Source organism: Paroedura picta, chromosome 2, assembly GCF_049243985.1.
Source record: "Paroedura picta isolate Pp20150507F chromosome 2, Ppicta_v3.0, whole genome shotgun sequence".
In the NCBI taxonomy this organism is placed as follows: domain Eukaryota; kingdom Metazoa; phylum Chordata; class Lepidosauria; order Squamata; family Gekkonidae; genus Paroedura; species Paroedura picta.
The window spans coordinates 80650265-80671908 of NC_135370.1; the positions used below are offsets into that span (position 1 = coordinate 80650265).

At 43.0% G+C, this 21644-nt stretch overlaps 1 protein-coding gene across 2 annotated transcripts in view; it reads right to left on the reverse strand.

The window, feature by feature from the left end:
• Nucleotides 1-435: 435 nt before the first annotated feature.
• Nucleotides 436-21644, reverse strand: part of LOC143829784 (acyl-CoA (8-3)-desaturase-like) — a 43606-nt gene continuing 22397 nt past the window's right edge. Inside the window, exons 6-14 of one of the 2 annotated variants that reach the window (XR_013228230.1) lie at nucleotides 20743-20803; nucleotides 17267-17340; nucleotides 16665-16762; nucleotides 14008-14104; nucleotides 9497-9576; nucleotides 9225-9350; nucleotides 7634-7883; nucleotides 6245-6280; nucleotides 436-2894 (exon numbers count right to left, since the gene is read on the reverse strand). Coding sequence is in view for 1 of the 2 variants with exons in the window: in XM_077321185.1 (XP_077177300.1) it covers nucleotides 7832-7883; nucleotides 9225-9350; nucleotides 9497-9576; nucleotides 14008-14104; nucleotides 16665-16762; nucleotides 17267-17340; nucleotides 20743-20803 (588 nt within the window). In the remaining variant the exon portion in view is untranslated. Of the gene's footprint in view, nucleotides 2895-6244; nucleotides 6281-6310; nucleotides 7884-9224; nucleotides 9351-9496; nucleotides 9577-14007; nucleotides 14105-16664; nucleotides 16763-17266; nucleotides 17341-20742; nucleotides 20804-21644 lie in introns of those variants that run through there. The other variant, XM_077321185.1, reaches the window with a different exon arrangement.

Genomic DNA, 21644 nt, shown 5'->3' on the forward strand with positions numbered 1-21644 from the left:
CCTCTCCCCATAACAGACACCCTGTGGGGTGGGTGAGGCTGAGAGAGCCCTGATATCACTGCCCGGTCAGAACAGTTTTATCAGTGCTGGGGCGAGCCCAAGGTCACCCAGCTGGCTGCATGTGGGGGAGCGCAGAATCGAACCCGGCATGCCAGATTAGAAGTCCGCACTCCTAACCACTACACCAAACTGGTTCTCTTAAATATACTATGGGTCAGCTGCTTTTGATAAATGCATATATCCCTCCTTTCCCTACAATCGACTCTTTATCCCATGCTTGGTCAACATTGAGAAACTACCTAGAATCCTTAATGGCTAACTATCCAATGGCTTCCCTTGTCCTGGTAGGTGACCTGAATGCAAGGCTAGGTGCTACCAACGATAAGCTTGCGGCACACATGCACTGGGACTGTAATGAGCTGATTCCACCTTCATTCTCATTCCCTAGACTAAGTAATCAACCAAGCAGCACCTTATCTAGCAGATTTCTGGGCCAGACACAATCTCCGGATATTAAATGGATCTCTCCCAGGGGATAAATTTGGGGACTTCACATTTATCTACCCCCAAGGAGCAAGCATGGTGGACTTTATTTTAGTATCACCAAATTTAGTTCCACAGGTCATTGATTTTAAGATTGATACTCGATCGGAAAGCGATCCATCCAGATGGGGCTATCTTTAGGAATACCTGATGATTGTAGACCAAAGGCATCCTCTAACCATACCTCACATTTGACTCATGTGAGATTGAAATGGTCTAATGACCTTAGAGCCCAGTTTAACCAGTGGACTTGTACAGCTGAGGCACAGTCTTTCAAACAAGCTATATTCGAGAACGAACTACCAGTCGTGGCCATAGCAGCATACAAAGAGGTTATCCGCTCTATTGTGGATTCAACGAAATCAAGTCATACTCCCAGTAATTTTAAAGGAACATCCTCTTGGTTTGACTCCCAATGCTGGGCCGATTAGCTAAAGCGGCCGATTAGCTTGCGGCTCGGCAAGCTCCTCTTCCCTCCCCTCCCCTCCCCTCCCGAAGTAAGAAGCTTGCCGGGCCGCGAGCTTCTCGCTTCGGGGGGGAGGGAAGAAGGAGCCGCGGCCCGGCGCCAAGGCCTTTGCTGCCCGGCACCGGGCCGTGGCCCACGGGTTGGGGTCCACTGGCTTAGACAACGACTGGTTGTCCCTATCACAATGGACCTTTCTGGCCCTATGGACAGAATAACCAGACATTTGTTAGCTGATAGGTCCCCAGAAATAACGGAACTGGTGGTCGAATTCTTGGCTACTGTGATACAAAGGGACAGTCGGCTAGGCAAGAATCAGGTCTAGACCAGGGGCACCTACAATTGGTGGAAATTACTGATTGCTGGGCATTCTGGAGGAATCTACTGTTGGTTACTGCTTATTTTATTCTCTTTTATTTGTTTTATCTAGACTGTGTAATTTTTATCAATTAATTATAATTATAAATTACCCTTGTTCTCATGATGTTTTATATGCCATTAAAGGTTTTTTGAATTTGAATTTGGTATCTGAATTGCAGTTTGACCAGCTTAAAGAGAGGGTCAAGGGGAAAGAGGACCAAGCAGCTGATCTGTCATGATCAACTGATTGGTGGGCCTTTTAAATGATCTACCTGAGAAGGCTAAGGGGGAGGCATTACCAAGCAGATGAAAATGACAGATCAGCTGCTTGGCACACTCTCTGCCAGCCTCATCTTCTCAAGCAACTCCTAAGAAGCGGGGGCAGGATACATTTATGACCAGCTGATTGGTGAGTCCTTTAAATGCTCCCCAGCCTTCTCAATCAGTGTCTCCACTGCCCGAGAAAGCTGGGGGGAGAGGCATTTAGAGGATGCACCAAGCAGGTGATCATGACAGATCAGCTCTCTGCTGCTTAAGAAGTTGGTGGGTGGAAAAGGCATGTGAAAAAAATTCAGGCTGTTCCAGATTCAGCTGAATCCATCCCTGGGAAGGGCAGTTCATGGTTATTTGAATTCTGAATCTGAAACACTCTGAATCTTTTTATGTGCCTGAAATTTGGCCTTACATGATGGAAGCTGGCTGGGCCTTATCTCTCCATATAGCAAATGGACATATAGCATATAGATTTTTACTTTCCCCTGTTACCTTACCTTTACCTGCAAATGTGCTATGCTATAGCTGGTGCAGGAATTTGGGTATGTGGTTCAATCAAGGCAATGAATTTATACTGCCCAAGGGAATTTCTGATTTTAATTCAATAAATCTTATTTGATTCTCCCCCCCCCCCCAACTTCAACTTATTAAGGAATCTCTTGATAGAGCATAAGGTCATACAATAGCTAAACTTAGCTTGTGACGCTTCAGACTGAAGTTGAAGTTGGTCCTTAAATATAAAAACCATCCCTTGAAAAAGCTGTAAGGCGAAACACGTCGGGACTTGTGTGAAATAAGAATAAACGAATTTCTGAAGAGAGACGACTCTATATAAGTCCAGTTTGGATATTTTATTGCCGCATTGGTTTCCCAGTGTGCCTGTATTGTTCGATATTTGTTTCTTCATTGGGACCCACCCCTCCCAGTTCATTATTTTTGCTTCTAAATTATCACATACAGCAGCATAAAACACAATTCAGAGCTCAAGAGTTATTACCACATAAACAGATGGCTGAAAGCATCCTCTGAGGTCCAGCAAGAAGGAGCAGCCAGGTTTAAATGCATATAAAACATTGCACTAATGTGAAGATTGGCTGGATCTCGCTCTTTTCAATAAATAGAAAAACATTCACACACACATAATAAAAAGATGTTCAGTAGTTGTGACTTAGCTTTGGGACTCCTTGCTGCCCTCTGGTGTCCAATACACGGAACTGATTCCCATTTTGAGAACTAGATGGAGCTCACGCTGAAACTGAATTAAAAACGAGATAAATGTCAGTATAACCTTCCCCTACTAAAAAACAAAACTCTTACCTCAGAAGTATGATTTAATAAAAAATTAATTTGTTAAAGGCTTCAAAATTGTTCTGTGGGTGCGGTTTCTTGCATAGCTTTCTATCTGGAGTGCTAGCTTTTCACTTGATGAGTGCTACACATTTCAAACAATCCTACAGGAATATCATTCCTTTATTATGATTTATTGGAACTCAAAATGTAAATCCTACAGTTCATGCTGTGAAGGGTCCTGTCCTGTCCTGTCCGCAACTGTGATTGATGCAGACTGGGCATGTGTAGGAAACTTGTGAAAATTGGGTAAAACCTGCCAGTTCTATGAAACAATATGGCTGTAGAGTGATAACATCACCAGATGAATGCCAGATCTCTCTAATTCACTCTTAGTAGAAAACCAAAACAATCTTCCCCAGTTTGTCATTAGATTTGTGATCAAAACAACTTATATTACTTGGAAAAGGTCCAGATTTCATCTTTGGCCAGGGCCATAGGCACAAGTGGGCATGAAAGGGATGCATCTACCCTGTCCTCTCGCAGGCCCACTCATGCACCTGCCCAGTACTCAGTCTAAATAGTTGCACACAAATAGACAAACATACACACACACAATTCCCCCAGAGCTAGGCAGAACCCTATGAGGGCCCATATCCAGCATGTGCTGAGACAGCTGCACTGGTTACCAGTATGTATCTGGCTCAAGTTCAAGATGTTGATTTTAGAATCATAGAATAATAGAGTTGGAAGGGACCTCCTGGGTCATCTAGTCCAATCCTCTGCACTATGCAGGACACTCACAACCCTATTGCTCATCCACTGTCACCTGCCACCCCCTTGAACCTTCACAGAATCAGCCGCTCCATCAGATGACTATCCAGCCTCTGTTTAGAAATTTCCAAAGATGGAGAACCCACCACCTCCCGGGGAAGCCTGTTCCACTGAGAAACCGCTCTAACTGCCAGGAACTTCTTCTGGATGTTTAGACGGAATTTCTTTTGCATTAATTTCATCCCATTGGTTCTGGTCCATCCCTCCGGGCAAGAGACAACAATTTTGCTCCATCCCCTATATGGCTGCCTTTCAAATACTTGAAGATGGTTATCAGATCCCCTCTCAGTCGTCTCCTCTCCAGGCTAAACAGACCAAGCTTCCCCAACCTTTCTTTATGTGTCTTGGTCTCCAAACCCCTTACCAAAATTCAAATTCAAAAAACCTTTAATGGCATATAAAACATCATGAGAACAAGGGTAATTCATAATATAATTAATTGATAAAAATTACATAGTCTAGATAAACAAATAAAAGAGAATAAAATAAGCAGATTGTAAGCCATGACTTCTTCGGGTAGTAAAAAGTTCCAGCTCTTCAAACCCCTCACCATCTTTGTTGCCCTCTTCTGGACACACTCCAGTTTGTCTACATCCCTCTTCAACTGCGGTGCCCAAAACTGAACACAGTACTCCAAGTGAGGCCGAACCAGAGCAGAGTACAGCAGTACCATCACCTCCTGTGATCTGGACACAATACTCTGTTTGATACAGCCCAAAATCCCATTCGCCTTCAAAGCAATGGGTCCTGCCTATCTGAGGGACTACTTATCTGCTTATGTTCCCCGCAGGGCTCTTCATTCTGCGGGTATGAATCTACTAGTTGTCCCAGGTCCCTGGGGCATCTGCCTGTCCCCAACCTGATGGAATGAACTCCAGGAAGAGCGAAGGGTCTTGATGGAACTATCAAGGTTTCACGGGGTATGTAAGATGGAGCTCTTCTGCCAGGCATTGGTTGAGGCCGGGGGAGGGGGGGATTGCCTGGTGTTACAATCTGGGGGTCCCACCCAGTGTTAACTGCTAACTGTTAGACGCAAAGCAAGGAAGATTGATAACCTGGATAGATACCAGTGAGAGCTATGGTGGTGACTTGAGGTTGGAGCAGTGAAGTTGTTGTTAAAAATTTTTTACTGATGTTTTAAATTGTTAACTGTAGGGTTGCTGGGATATGTTCATTTTAATGTTGTATGGAATTTTAGGGGGTCTTGTTTTATGGTTATTTTGTAAGTCGCTTCAAGTTGATATTGGGAAAGGTGTTGACTTTGATCTTTAGCAAAAGGTCGGAGGAAATGCTGATTACCACTTTGGGGTCAGATTGCTAATTTCATCCAGACCAGAGTGGGCAGGGATTCTGGGGCTTTTTTGGGGGGGCATGATCTGGACAATCTGGGGTTGCTATGGGTGGGCAGGTAGTTGTTAATTTCCTTCATTCTGCTGGGGGTTGGACTAGATGACCCTGAAGATCCCTTCCAACTCTATGATTAGGTGAGGTATCTTGAAAAAAACATTTATAGATTTATAAATCCCGGAGTCTGCATAGGCTTTAGTATCTTTATCATATTTACCTTTAAAATATTTTGAGATTGTCACTAACATTTTTAAATTTGTTCTCAATATCCTTAATGTTGGAGTCAAACAACACTTCTGAACTTGTGGAAAATTCTGTTATGATATATCTTAAGAGAAGAAATGTCTGTGGTGATGCTATCAACTTCTTTCATTGATCTTTCAGCTATTAACAACATCAGGTCATATTCACATTTGTTCAGAATTAGAGACAACCTATTTTTAAATTCTCCATCAAAAAATAAAGTTGGGCCTTTTTGTATTAAAGTCCTCTGGGAATGCGTGAAACCTTTATATATTCCAATATAGAAGCCGCATGCAGCTTAAAACTGATGCATTGCTTTTCCAAATTCAATAGTTTATTAAAGTCTGGTTTAGTGGAGCCCCAAAATCCAAATTAGTAATGCTGTTTAAAATACCTGGACGCTGGCAACCCTGTGTGGGACTTGGTACTCTTACAGCCCCTCAAGAAAAAACTTTGCACCCAACAAAGAATTTCTGGCTACTGGCTGATTTCTGGCCAGCCTCCAAAGGAAGGAGCTTCCAAATTTGTGGATCAACCACCTTTGTAATCATTTCTAGAAAGAGGGCTAATCAAATTAAAAGTCCAGAAAAATAAGCCTTTGACTAGTTGGCTGTCCAAATTTCTCTTTAAAATTATTGTTTCAAAAATGATTTATTACGTATTTACTTCAGGTGTTTGCTTTCTGTTTCAAAACAGGCATTCACTTCATATCCATATGACAATAAACTGAAATATTAACCATTAACTAAGATGGGTTCTGGATAAACATGAATTTTTCAATTGCCCATTTACAATTTCACTCTTTGTCTCCCTGCAAAAAAATTATAATGTCTTAATGGTTACAGAATGCATTATTACAAATTAAATGATTAAAATCACAGAATTTCCACCTACTTTTGATTATAATGCCTTAATTCTCCTCGATTATTTCTATAAGAGAAGCATAAGATATAGATAAGCAAAATGTGAAAATACGTTGTGAAAATGTGTTTTTCCAAAAGTCCTTTTAAATATCCAGTAGCCAAAGCAGATTTAACAGTATGAGCTAAATAATTTTTAACAGTATAATACAATCACAAGCAATACCTTATTATATACACAGTCCTTGTAGGCTTAAGGTTGAATGGAGGTTTCTTAACTGTCTCATAGGCATAGATCATCCCATTGTTCCCCTTTTCTAACAGGTATTTAACATGTAAATTAACTAACAGGTGCAACTGTTAACTGAGCCAATTTCCCCAATTACGATTGACTTCCTTACAAATGACATGAAAGATCCCAGGTGGTGTTTAAGCCATTAGGATGCAAACAGTTCAAATTAAAGATGTAGTAGGTCTCCCGATGAAGTAATAACCTATTGATGCCAGTTCTGCAATTGGGGTTAGAAGATATTGTTTCAATGCTGAAGAAACGGAGATCCTCCGGATCGTGCCCATTTTCCTGGAAATGGCTTAGCATTGGGATGTCTTGCACCTTCAATTTTAAACGGGATAAATGCTCCAGGATGCGTACCATTCCCAAATTAATTAAATCACAAGGGCATACAATAATGTAGATTACACATTTAGTTACATTTATTTCCATTTATTTTAACTATGAAACCATTAGCAGCATTTGTATAATCTTTTGTTGTGCACATATACTTACAAGTGTGGCAGGTTTCAGTAAGCAAAGAATCTGATATTTTGTTAACATGGTTTATTGTATAAAGCTTTTACCATACTATGACAAAACTATAAATAGGTTTCAAAAGTTCCAGGAGAGCGGAACAGTAGAGGTAATAATGTTGTATTTACAGCCCAGACCAAAGTATATTTCTCAGGAATACATCTTAATAAGTGCAGTGGTGCTTACTTATAAGTAACAGTGCACAGGACTGCTCCCCCCACTTGCAGTAGCAGATGAAGCCTAGGTCTGAGGCTTCCTCTACTAATGTAAAGAGTCCTCTACTAGGGCAAGGGGGGTGATTTTGCCCAATTCCCACATTAATATTATATTCAAGCCCCTCCTCCAAGAGAACATGAAATATTGTTTAGTAATCCCCACATTTATTTATTTATTTATATTTTGATTTATATCCCACCTCTCTTGACTAGGTCTTGTGGTGGTTTACAAGCAACAAAAACAGAATACCCTATAAAATTGAGTAAAAGTTAAAACCCACAGTTCCATACAACAACATGTATCCTAAACAAATGCCACAGATAGTGTTAAAATGACAGTTGCCCTGTAATCCAGTCAGCTGTTGCAATCTTCCGCTGCATCTTCAAAACCCAAACTCACTCAGGCGCAATTATTCCAGGCCGGATGTACAGCGCTCAGTGTTGGGCGGGACACTGAGGTCTGTATATTCACAATGACGTATCCTCAGTGCTCTTGTTCCATGTACTAGGTTAGGTCCATCTTCGGGGGCCCAGCCCTTTGGCCTTTAGTTCTATCTGCTGCATCTTCGTAATTGTCATCACTCTGGGAACCCTCTTCTTAGGCACGATTAAATGCCTCAAGCCAGATCTTTCCGGAATCCTTCAAAGAACTATCAAGAACAGACAACAAGAGACAGATTCATTGCTTCCAGGTAGGACAACACAAAGAAAGACAGTACATTTGATGAACTTTGATTCAAACAAAGAAGAAAGGGAGAAAAGCAGTATCTATCCTGTCAGCTGCCTTTAAATGCTGCTACTGCTTTAAAGTATTTCACATCTTTAACAGTAAAATACTAGAAGGGTTTAACTCTGCTTGTGGGGGAGGGGAAAACAGTATAAATTTTCTAATAGCAATCTATATTTGACTGCTCGTATTTCTACTAAGCAAGCTGTTTTCCAGAAATTAAACTTTGTGTACACTAGTGGTGGTGCTCAGTGATGACATTCTTGTGCCTGGGACAACCCGAAAGTGATGAAACACCTGAAACTGTTCTAGATTGGCTGCAGCAGTGGAATGTCACATTTAATTCTGAGGAGTGTGAATATGTTTTCCGGACAGTTGTGTTTCTCCTGATCCACAGAAATGGCTGCCATACAGGAAATGGCAGACCCAAAATACTTCCGTTGACCTTAGAAGTTAACTTGGTCATGCTAGATACTGAGAGCCAACATGGATCAATTATGCAAGCAGCCAGGCACACTAGGCCACTGCCGATTCCTAGCAGCGAAATCTGCCCTGGAGTTATGCATGCACAGGCACAACTCTGGGGCAGGAAGGATCTGCCATGCCTAACGGCAGTGGCAGCAACAGGGACGGGGAACATAGGGGTCTCACTGCATGATGTTTTAGGACTGTTTTGGGAAGCATCCACATGACATAACCCTCTATTCATCCTTTCTCAGGGTTTTTCACACAACTTTGCCAAACCTGTTTTGATACTTTATTTTTGGAAAGAAAATAATCAAGTGCAAACAGGAAAGTGTGCATTTTTTCAGGTCTTTCCCACCCTGGTGTCATATTCCTTATCTCAGGCCCAGCAACAGCTATCCCCCTGCCAGGAATTTAAAAAGCAAACATACCAGTATTCACTGTATTACTAGTGTTATAACAATCTATTTTTAATAAGGGAAAAGGTATCGGCTGCACATTTCTTCTTGTAACTTCACGACCAGAAGGGCTGGAAACATATTTTAAATGATATCTGGGAATGTATATATTGTTGCAACACCCTGCTCAATTGCTATAGCAACCTGTCACCATTTTTTAAGCCTAAAAAGAAGGTGCTGGGAAACTATGCCCTATGCATTTGCAGCAGCAATGAGAATCATCAAACTGCCTTGGCAAGTTTCGTTTCATACTGTGTGCTTCCCCAAGTCTCATGTGTTTCTCTGCAACCATATTCCTTGGCAGTTCTACCTAATTTGATATTTTTCCACCTCATACTTACTATATAATATCTGCAAAGCCAGAAAGCAGGGATTTTGACTGATATTCAATATTGTGCTTGGCACACAAAGACTTAACCAAAGGGGCCACCTTCCAGAAGTTGTGTCGAGGCATTGTAGGGAAGAGGCTGGAAGAGGAAAAGAAGAAAGCTACGTTAGATTGCTTTTTTCACCTTGGGTGCACTGCTCCCCTGGAGCCTATCTACCATAACAGGACAATTTAGCAATGTTGCTTTTGAGAAATTCCCCCTCATTTCCCCATATCCGTACTCACTGATGCTCAATTTGAAAATTCAGATGCCCCGTTACCCAGTCATTGAAGAATGATTGGTTCACATTACACGTTGCCAGGAGCTGAAACAGACAGAGATGGATTCTTTTTAAAGTGCATTTATATCACTATTCACTATTCTATAATAATTATACCTCAAATTATTACCTAGAACAAAATTTAATTTCAACAACAAAATTGTAAAAATTTCAGTTGTTGGAATGTTGGATCAGGACTGGCAAGATGCAGGTTCAAATTCCTACTTTACAATGGAAGCTTGTTTGGTAACTGTTGGCCAGCTTAACCTACATAACAGAGTATTATGACACAACAGAAATGGACTAAAAGTTTTAAAAATTCAAAAAATCAACATTACTTCTGAAATGATGTCCAATTTTGAATTTGTGTAATGGTAACTTATGAGCTCTTTTTTTCCAAATTATTTTGCTCTTTCTTTATCACTGAATGTTTTTTTTTTATCAGTGCTTTGTTTTTATTTCTTTTAACAGCTGGGAAAGTGTCTGCCATTAATTACTAACATTTACATTTTTACTTCTCCAATGTTTTTTGTGAACTACAACTGAAATCAAAAGGACTGATTAGCTATATGTACGTGGTGTCAAAGACTGTGAATATTGCCTGCAGCAAATTTCTTTAGATTAATAAATATATCAGGTACTCCGAATAGAAATCTAACAGACTATTTTCTTCATAAATATCTCTGCTCACTGGCTTCCAAATCAATTAGTTCCATCTGAAAAAAGTTACTTGCATATTCTGGTGCTACTTCAAATGGAGAGCCAGTTTGGTGTAGTGGTTAGGAGTGTGGACTTCTAATCTGGCATGCTGGGTTCGATTCTGCACTCCCCCACATGCAGCCAGCTGGGTGACCTTGGGCTCACCACAGCACTGATAGAGCTGTTCTGACTGAGCAGTGATATCAGCGCTCTCTCAGCCTCACCCACCCCACAGGGTGTCTGTTGTGGGGAGAGGAATGGGAAGGCGACTATAAGCCACTTTGAGCCTCCTTCGGGTAGGGAAAAGCGGCATATAAGAACCAACTCTTCTTCTTCTTCTTCTTCTTCTGAAAGAGTCTTATTTCCTTTCTAAGCTTATGGCAATCAGTGAATCTGTTCTGAAATTATTATTATTATTATTATTATTTAATTTATATCCCGCCTCCCCCTGGAGGCGGGTCACATAAAAACCAATCCCCTAAAACAATAAATTCACAATAAAACATAATACAATTAATACAAAAGTTACGACAAGAATGGTGGCAAAATTCAATATAGCTAACCCAATTCCACACCCCCTAAGAAGGGAAAGGGAGGGGGCAGATGACAGATGCAACCATCACAGTTGTGAGGGGGGCTAGATCTTCTTGCTGCCCAGCCTCAACCGAAAGCCTGGCGGAAGAGCTCCGTCTTGCAGGCCCTGTGGAATGATGACAATTCCCGCAGGGCCCACATCTCTTCCAGGAGCTCATTCCACCAGGTTGGGGCCAGGACCAAAAATGCCCTAGCCCTGGTCGAGGCCAGGCGAGCTTCCTTGAGACTGGGAATGACCAATAGGTTAGCCCCCACAGAGCGTAAGGCCCTGCGGGGGGGTGTAGGGTGATAGGCGGTCCCTCATATACACTGGGCCCAGACCACGGATGGCCTTGAAGGTCAAAACCAAAACCTTGAACCTGATCCGAAAGATAACCGGTAGCCAATGCAGCTGCCTCAGCACTGGCTGGATATGTGCCCTCCAAGGTGTAGCCATGAGGACCCTAGCAGCCGCATTTTGGACCAGTTGCAGTTTCCGGATCAAGCCCAAAGGAAGGCCAGTGTAGAGCAAGTTCCAGAAATGTAATCTGGAGGTGACCGTCGCATGGATCACTGTGGTCAAGTGTTCAGAGGACAGATAGGGCGCTAGTAGCCGAGCTTGGCAGAGATGGAAAAATGCCTGGCCAGCTACCTGTTTGACCTGTGCCTCGAGTGTTAGTGAGGCATCCATGGTCACTCTGCTCGAGCCATCCAGCCACTGCTTCCAAACATCTGATGAATGGTTCCGGGGGAGAGTCCGGGTGGCCATTCATGAGGAGAAAGAGCTGAGAGTCATCAGCATCTGCACCAGTTGAGCCAGAAGACGCATAAAGATGTTGAATAATGTGGGAGAGAGCTCTGAGCCCTGTGGGACCCCACAAGGGAGCTGGTAAGGGCCCGATAATTCCTCTCCCACAGCTACCCTCTGTGTCTGGTTTTGGAGGAAGGAGCATATCCAGCGCAAGGCTGTAACCTTATCCCCGTACCGGTGAGACGGCTTGCTAGCAGCTCGTGATCGACCACGTCAAACGCAACTGACAGATCTAAAAGAACTAGCACAACAGAGCCGCCTCGGTCAAGCTGGCGACGGAGGTCATCCAACAAGGAGACCAACACTGTGTGAACTCCATGACCAGGATGGAAGCCAGACTGGTATGGATCGAGTGCCGAAGTATCTTCCAGGAACGCTAGGAGCTGGTCCACCTCAGCCCTTTCCACTACCTTACCCAGGAACGCTAAGTGCGCTACTGGGCGGTAGCTTGCGGGGTCATGCGGGTCCAGAGATGGTTTCTTGAGGAGAGGGCACACCACCGCCTCCCTCAACACCTCAGGGAACTCCCCCGACTGGAGAGAGCAGTTAATGATGTCTCTGAGCTGATCACCTGTTCGTCCTTCACTCCCCTTAAAGAGCCAAGACGGACAGGGATTGAGGGGGCAAGTGGTCACCCTCATCCTCCCTAGCAACCCGTCCACTTTGGATAGAGAGAGCCGCCTGAAGCCATCAAATGTTGCCTCCAAAGGCGGCCAACGGACCTCTAGTTCATTAACTGTATTAACCGTGGCAGGAAGGGAGTGGCGGAACAACAAGACTTTATCCGAAAAATGGCTCGCAAATGCCTCACAGCTGATGGTCAATTTCCTACTATTTTGGCACCCTTCTTCCAGGGCGGTAAGAGATCTAACAACCCTAAATAGTCGAGCTGGGCAAGGGCTAGTGGATGCAATTTCCGCGGCAAAGAAGTCATGTTTAGCCACTTTCACTGCCATCTCATACGCCCTCATAAGCGTGCGATGAGATGTTCTTGTAGCCTCATCACGAGCCTTCCGCCACACTCGCTCTAGTCATCTCAATTCCCTCTTCTTCTTCTCCCGGAGCTCCCCAGTGTACCAGTGTGCCCATTTGAGTCGAGGGCAGAGAGGATGTCTAGGAGCAATTTTGTCTATGGCGGCCGACAGGCAGGACTGCCAGTCCTCCACCATGGCCACCAGTGAGATGCCGGGAGGTTTCAGGTCCCGCAGAGCATTCTGGAAACCAATTGGATCCATAAGTCTCCTTGGGCGGGCAAAAATACACCCGCTGCCCAACTGGGGAGGGGGTGGAGTCTTGATCACCTATTCAGTGGTCTGACCATGGTACGGCCAAGGCCATATCCAGAACCACCTCTATCCCAGCCTCAAAAATCAGGTTGAGGGTGTGGCCGGCCTGATGGGTGGGCCCGGCAACAAGTTGCAAGAGCTCCATTGTCGCCATGGACGACACTAGGTCATGGACAACACTAGGTCTGAGCCAAGTCCTGGTGACGGTGCATCTGCATGAACATTGAAGTCCCCCAAGATTATAAACCTGTAATTCCACCTGTAATAGGTTCAGTACTTTGATGTGTCTTTCAACATTGAATTGTAAATTCCCACCCTTCTCAATTTTTAGTCCATTGCAGAATAAGAAGCTTTAAAAGTTACCGTCACTAACTTGCTTCACAAAAATGTTTAGTTTTGCTTCAAAAGCTTTCAATTCAGTATACATTTATTTATTAAACTTTTATACCGCCGTTCCCTTAGGCTCACGGCGGTTTAATTTCCACTGCAATCTTAGATTCATTGTGTTCAGATGCTCTGTGATATCCCTTAAGAACGCCAAATACATTCAGGGTCAGAAAGTACTTCTTGACCTTTTCCTTTCTCCTTAAGATATCAATTTTATGATCGAGACTGAATGCACATTTTAGGACTTTGCCTCTGCCAAGCCACCTGACTTCTGCATGGTCCAATACATCCCCATATTCTAAATCTATCTCTGTGAGAAAAGTTTGAAACTGATGATAAGCAAGGCCATGATTAGGGTTGGGCCCTTTGGCATCCGAAGTGGCCATTAGCGCCTGAAGTAGCCAGTGCCGTAGAGCGGGGGGGGGGGGGGGGAGGTGCAGGCACTGGTGTGCCGACCAAAACACCAGCACTTGCGCTACCCCCCCCCCCCCACGCAGCGCTGGCTACTTTGGGCACAAATGGCCTCTTCGGACACCGAAGTGCCCAACCCTGGCCATGATGCCTGATGTAATTAATGCTGGATACAACAATACACATCATAATTTCCCACTAATTTCCCATTTTCACTACAGCACATGGTCAAGTACCCTCGTTAGAACACTGGCACATGAATACATGCCCTTATAGCTCCTGGTGAGAATGGAGGAAGGATTCACTTACCTGTGTAGAAAACCAGTCCATGTTTCCATCATAATCAATGTGCATAGGAATATGGTTGAGTTGTGATATCCATGTAAACAAGATACTCTCTAGAACGCTGAGAGACAAAAAAGCAGGGCCTAATTTATTTTTATTTATTTAAAACATTTATTTATTAGTTGCCTATCTCTTGCAGACTTCAAGGTGGCATACTATATGAAAATACACTCAAAAGCCTATCCAGCCCAGGTGACTCAATCTCTGTTTTCGAGTATGCATTCTTAACTTGGAAGTGAGCCCAATGAATTTTCTTTTAAAAAGAGACAGGAGGACTCAAGAACATAAGTATGGTGGCCTGCTGGATCAGCCTAGTGGTCCATCTAGTTCAGCATACTGTTTCATACAATGGGTAGTCAGTTGCCCTTTTTGGTAACTCTGCTGCGGTAACTACAGCTGCTGTTGGTTTGCTGGTGGCTGAGAAGACAGTTTCTCTCCTGCTCAGCTTCTTCCCCCTTTTCTAGTACCTTGGGCACAGTTTTGGCAGCCTCTGTGGTACACCCAGAGCACCTTTGAGAAAGTATGCCTAGGATGCACAAAACAAAAATTGAGACTCTGAGGGAGAAGGGGGGCTATTGGAAAGGAGTCACTTCTGTCAGCTGCTGCTCCCATCATGGAGGATGGGCAGCATAAGAGAAGGAGCAAGAAGATAAATGATAGAGGCAAAACAAAAGGGGGGGGGATTTTTCTGCTTCTATCAGAAGAATTTGAAAAGCAAGGTAAGTAGTATGAGCTACCAAATCTCACGTTCTGAACAAATCAGGTATTCTCTTTCCTGAGGTATTTATTTCTGAGAAAATACAAATAGGATTTGGTGAAGGTATAAACATACTAAGGCCTCCCTTTCTAAACCAGTAGCTGTCCAGCCAAAAAGCTTTTTTTGGTTTTCAAAATAGTCTGCTCAGACTCTGTACAAACATGAATGTAATAAAGAAAAAACAAAACGAAGGGCTTTATCATATGGTTTTTTTCAGTCAGCTATGTACTTTGGTTTGTCTTCTGCCCCTTTAGTTTTTGATTTCAATTTTTTTCTACAGGACAATTTTTATTTGCCTTTTTCCTTATCCATAATCTTTTTGTCAATTTTCTTTGTTCCAGTCATTTCCACCCATCATCAGTTTAGTTTTTGGTGATTAGACTGTGGTCATTGTCAAACTGCTCCTTCTCCCCCTGCCCTGTTGAAGACAAGTGGTGGGTTGGGAATGTCCTGCATTGTGTGTGTGTGTGGGGGGGGGGAGAGGACTAGATGGCCCAGGAGTTCTCTTCCAACTCTATGATTCTATGATTTTTTTAAAAATACAACTTTTATATTGACATAAACATACACCAAAACACCCAAAGAAAAAATTGAAAACAATTTCTCTGAATACCCAGCATTAATTTTTTTTAAGTCCGTAGCTTTCTTTGTAGTAATATACCTTTTTCCTTACATCTCCATGAGGGAGGAGGCTAAAGACACTTTTTAAAAAATGGAAGCTAAGAATTTTAAATGAAAGCTGGGAACCTACTAAACCTGTCATATCAACGGTATATTGCTGTAACAATATTTTAGTGGCGATTTTTTGTTTTAAAAGCAAAAGGCCTATTGGGTTGGCACCAGAAAAAAAATTGCATACTTTGTAAGAAATATAGCACTTCATACATGGTTCATAAAGAGATAGGTGGCAGATCTGCTCCCTCGGGGGGACTCGTATAAATCTCTCCAATAGTTAGCTGCAAGGTCACGTTACCACTACTCTGGCACATGCTACTGGCAGGGCCTTATGGGAATTGTAGTTTATGGACATGAAGATCTCAACAAGAATTTTCTGTGGGGGCACACAGCCTTTTGAAAACGCTACAACCTTTCCCCCTCAGTGATATGCCGTTCCTCACAGAGAGTAGATTGAAATGCTTGCAAATGCCTCTTAGGGAATGAATGAATGAATTTCTGCTGGTGTAATGTCGTCATAGCAGAGGTAGGAGGTTCTGCACCAAACAAGGGGTGCCTCAAGCTCCCATTGGTGGACACAGGACTAGAGGCTGTCCATTTCCCCCACTGCTGTATGTGGCACAGGGGAGAGCAAAAAACATGCTAGTATTTATGCATGCCAAAACAGGCGTTTTCATGACCATTGTATAAGAAAACTCATTTTAAAGCTAGTTTTAAATACTGCATTGAAAAGAGGCAGTGGCTACTATCAGAGGGGAATCTGTGCATCATCTAAAATACTGTGGTTTCTCCACAATTTCTCCACATGCAGAAATTTTTAAAAAACGACTTTTGGGGCAGACTTTTTGCAACGTTGAGAGTGCAGCAAAGCCTGAAAATAGGAAGTAGCAACTGATTCAAGATAGATTCACACATATAAGTCATTTACTTCATTTTGATCCTTACATCTGAATATCCACGCAAAACAATTAGTGTTAGGGGGTGATATCAGATTATATGAAATTTCCATCTGCAATGGATTGTACTCACATATGATGCTGTGGTTATTTGGGGGAAAAGAAAGTTTCCTAAGACCAATCTTCAGTGTGGTGGGAAGGCTTAATATTGAAATAGAAACTGAGAGAAAGATTCATCCATAACAACAAAGGAAGGAAGAAATCAAAAGGAATAATGAAATATGATGAATAACCTGAGCAGAAGAAGTTGTCCCAAAACAACTTTCACTCCCACTAAGGGCACAAAGGTCATAAAAAATCGGATGAAATATGTAGCAGTCCATGCCAACTCCTGTGCGAGAGAAAGGACTGGGTTAGAATAGTAGACGTACAGACACATACCTCAATGAAATACTCACATGTCTTATTGTGTATAGACTATATGCTGCTATTTGTTGAGACACTCTATCTCAATGACCCTCTGGAATCCCCATGCCTATTACGTGAGCATGGTGGATGGGTCAGAAGTATTCTTCAAAATCACCAGTCCCTGCATTGATGTGATGTTCAGTGGCCCAATGGGCAACATTTCCAGCAGGTTCAGGTTCTCCAACTTGTACCTACTTTCTGTGGGGGGAGATTTCCCCCCACAATTCCAGTGTCATCTTTGACATCAAACTGGACACATGACAAGTTTCTATAATGACACTGATGTTCAATTCATACTTCTTAAATCCAGTTTTGTTTTCACACTGAACTGATGGAAATGATCAGACCAACTACAGTATATTAGAAAAAAGTATAATTGTGGATTTATGAATATAGGTTATGATTTATGATTTATAAGAAGACTTACCCTCCATAGTTTACGCTTAAATATGAAGTAAATTGAATAAATCTGAAATATTGGAACTACAACCAGAGGCAGTGCTACAAGAGGAAACAAAAATGGGAAGAGTGTTTAATCTTTCTTTTGTAATGATACAAAGTCACCTGAAGAACAATACACAAACATCAACCTTCTCATAGCCAAATTGAAATGGGTATTTTCTGTTAACTGTTCATTTCCTTAAATAATGTGATTTTAAAAGCCTTTTATCCTAGAATGTCAGGACTAATTATCTGCAGTGCCAGCATAATTTCACAACATGTGATAAGTTTGCCAAGCAGGGTCAAGTAACCATTCTATTGAGGATGTACCGGTCACAGGGGCCTTGCCACTAAAGTAATGAGGGGCTGTTTTTTTTTTTTTGAGGGATGGATTTTTTTATTTTTGAATTTTACTCCTCCATTCTCCTGTGCAAGTGGAAGTGATATTTGCACATTTCCAATGTGCCACCAGGGATGCTCAGGCCAAAGCATCCCCAGCATTCTCCTGCTGATGTGCTTATTTTACATTTGACTGATTATGCATGGTGGCAGCCACGCCAGGCTGCCGCCGTTCTAGTGCACCGGAGAAAAAAGCCCTGCCATCCCACGAGTATGCATGGGGGTGGAGCATCCTGGGCGCACACTGGCTGCTCTGGCGCAATGGCCCTGCGCACACAACATGGGACCAGAAGCGTCGAGTGCGCTCAGAAGCAGCACCAGTGGCATATCCCCCCCGCTGCACGATGGTGGGGAGCAGCATGCTGCTCTACTACCATGGGGGGGGGCAGGGGGACGACCCAGCTGGCTCTGCGGGGGACCGTAGGTTGGGGCGGGGACCAGCGCTGTTGATTATGCATGGCACTGGCCCTCTCCAGCCCCCGACATAACTCTGGGACTGCAGAAGTTTCCGTGTTCGAGTAACGTGGGCCTTCCATAGGACTGGGCCGGGACACACCTGCGCTGGCAGTGGCGGCGTGCAGAATCTGGGATTTTCCCTGATGCCCTGCCACCGCCAGTGCGGGCATTCTGGCCGTGCATAATGGGTCTTCTAGGTGCATGGGGAGTGCTATCAATGCATTGTGATACTCTCAGGTCCCCCCCATTTACTACCATTTCCCCCTTCAGACCAATGATAGAGAAGTGCTGGACATCTTCCATCCCAGTAGGGTGGGCTCAATTCTTGGGGGAAGCATAGTGAAGGCAATAAATATGTCAAGATTGGAGGTGCATCCCCAGTTGTGGAATGCCAAGAGTGATTAGCTGAGACCCATCTGTGTCCCTGCAAGCATCCTCACAGCATCCTCTTCCTTTAAGTGGGTTTGAACGGAAGCAAATGATAACCTTATAAACTTAGCTCATTATCCGTGTATGGTTCTTGAATCTGTTAAAGATCTTCATTATTCTGTGTACTAATTTATTGCTCACCATCTGCCTATATGTGTAGAGTGGCAATTGTCATTTCATTGTGTCTGCACACAAAAGCTTACACCTTGAATAAAATCTTGTTGGTCTTAAAGGTCCCTCTGACCTCAAATGCTGTTCTGCTGCCTCGCACCATTACGGCTACTCACCTGAATCTAAATAAACATGGTTGTTGTGAGGATAACATGGAGAAGGAGAGCATGATGTAAACCACATTTGAGCCCATTGAAATGAAAGGTGAAATATAAATCAAATAATTAAGATACAAATTTATTTAAGTTTCATACTGACCAATAATAGCCTAAGCTTGAATTGAGTTGCCAACTTAAGTTGGTTCAAGCACAATTATGCAAAGATTTCTAAAACATGTTGTTCCATACTGTGAATGGGGAGCCAAGTAGTGTGAGAACTAAGACTTGATGTTTTCTGCATAATGGTCCCCAACTGAACTGTGCCATTCAGTTTTCTTGTACAAACCCCTGCACACTTTAATAAACTGCAATAGTAGAAAATCTATGTTTTCTTAGAATGGCTGGAGGAACAATTTTAACACTGATGTGGATGTTTACTCAGAACTGGTAATTTCCACTAAATTCTAGGAAGTTTACTCTGAAATGTTGATCTACATATTGCACAGTACATTGGTAGACTAAGGTGGTATTATTCATGATTGCACCATGTGATATGTACAAGGAGTTTTTATATCAGGGGAAAAGTCCAATATATGATCCCCACATGCACACTAGAATTTGAGGTCAGATCTACTAATATAGTAGAATATGGTGACCAGTGAATTGATCTGATCTGATCTAGAAAGCCTTATAATTAAAAATCTCTGCAAATAGAAAACTGGCACATAATTGGGAAAAATCTTCTGTGCTCTTTTCAATCTTGCAGGGAGTCTTTCTTCTATAACAGGGCATTGTAAAATATTTCTATATTGTTAGCAGGGTTGGTGTTAAGACTATGAGGACACTGTTTGTTGCTTCCTATTGTACCTCCGAATGTGAGGAACACAGAATCACAGAGTAGTCCAATCCCCTGCACTATGCAGGACACTCACAACCCTATCGCTCATCCACTGTCACCTTGCCACCCCCTTAAACCTTCATAGAATCAGCCTCTCCATCAGATGGCTATCCAGCCTCTGTTTAAAAATGTCCAAAGATGGAGAACCCACCACCTCCTGAGGAAGCCTGTTCCACTGAGAAACTGCTCTACCTATCAGGAACTTCTTCTGGATGTTTAGACAAAATTTCTTTTGCATTAATTTCATCCCATTGGTTCTGGTCCATCCCTCCAGGGCAAGAGAGAACAAATCTGCTCCATCCTCTACATGGCACCCTTTTAAATACTTGAAGATGGTTATCAAATCCCCTCTCAGTCATCTCCTCTCCAGGCTAAACAGACCAAGCTCCCCCAACCTTTCTGCATACGTTTTGGTGTCCAAACCCCTCACCATCTTTGTTGCCCTCCTCTGGACACGCTCCAGTTTGTCTACATCCCTCTTCAAACCAGAGCAAAATGGTATCACCTCCTGTGATCTGGACATGATACTTTGTTTGATACAGCCCAAAATCCCATTTGCCTTTCTAGCCACTGAGTCACACTGCTGACTCATGTTCAATGTATGGTCTACTAAGACTCCTAGATCCTTTTCGCACATACTGCTGCCAAGGCAAGTCTCCCCCATCCTATACTGGTGTATACGGTTTTTCCTAGCTAAATGCAGAACTTTACATTTGTCCCTATTGAACTTCATTTTATTTAGTTAAGACCACTTCTCAAGCCTATCAAGATCATCCTGTATTCTGATTTTGTCTTCTCTGTACAGGGTTTTTTCATATTTTTAAAACTACTATTTATGTTTCAGATACAGGCACCTCCCCATATCCAATGTACACATTAAGTAAGATCCATAAGACAAAGGCTAAGGATGATAACAGGACAGTGATATAATCAATAATCTGAGAAGGCAAAACAGCAAGTTTGTAGGAAATGTTTATCAAAAGGGTTTGTGAGAAAAGTGGAGATGCTCACTGACGATAAAGTACTTGTGTTGATGATTATAAGGCATGTACTTCTTCTTCTGCCTGCCCAGCTGTAAAATAAATAAAGGACATGAAATAAAGGTCATGAAATTGTTAATTTAATTGGGCCAGATCTAATAGAATGTCAATAAAGATGCCAGAAAGAAAAGATATTTACAACCTCCCCATTCCCTCAGCAGCTGCAATAGCTACCAATTTCCCTTCCTGTGGCAAATCTGATTCCAAACTTTCTTTGTTTGTCATGAAGTATAAGATTTCCTAGTAGTTTGCCAACAGAATATTAACCGTAAGTAGTACATTTTCCATCCACCTTCTGCATCTCTACAATTTTTTTTATCTCTACAAATTATTATATCCAACTTCGGCTTGCCAAGTCCAGTCTGGCAACCAGGAGACCAGAGGGAAGGGGCAAAGGACAGGGGTTGATGTGACCACTTCCAGGAAAACTCTATAAGTGACCTCACGCCTTTCTAGGGCCGATTCTGCACAGGCAGAAAAGGCTGGGAGGGCCCTCATACGGATGTGGGGCTAATCACTGCATCCACATAATGTTACTGCTGGGCCATCACCACCCTGTGCTTGCCACAAACTGAGCCCTCAGTAGCCCTAGGAGAACACAGGAGAGTCACTGTTCCCTTTGCCATCACAAGGCTACTGAGGGCCCGATCTGTGGCAGGCCCATGTATACAGGAAGGAGTTGGGCCTTCTAGGCCAGGAGGGGGCAAAACACAAAATGCCCTAGTCAGCTTTGTGGTAATTTGTGGCTCTGCAGGGTGGACCGGGGCTTTTCACAATTTTGCATGAAGGTGGGATTATGTTTTCATGCAATCCCATCTTCCTGCAAAATAACCCCCCCCCCCGCTGCCCCCCCTATCTCCCACAGCTGCATTC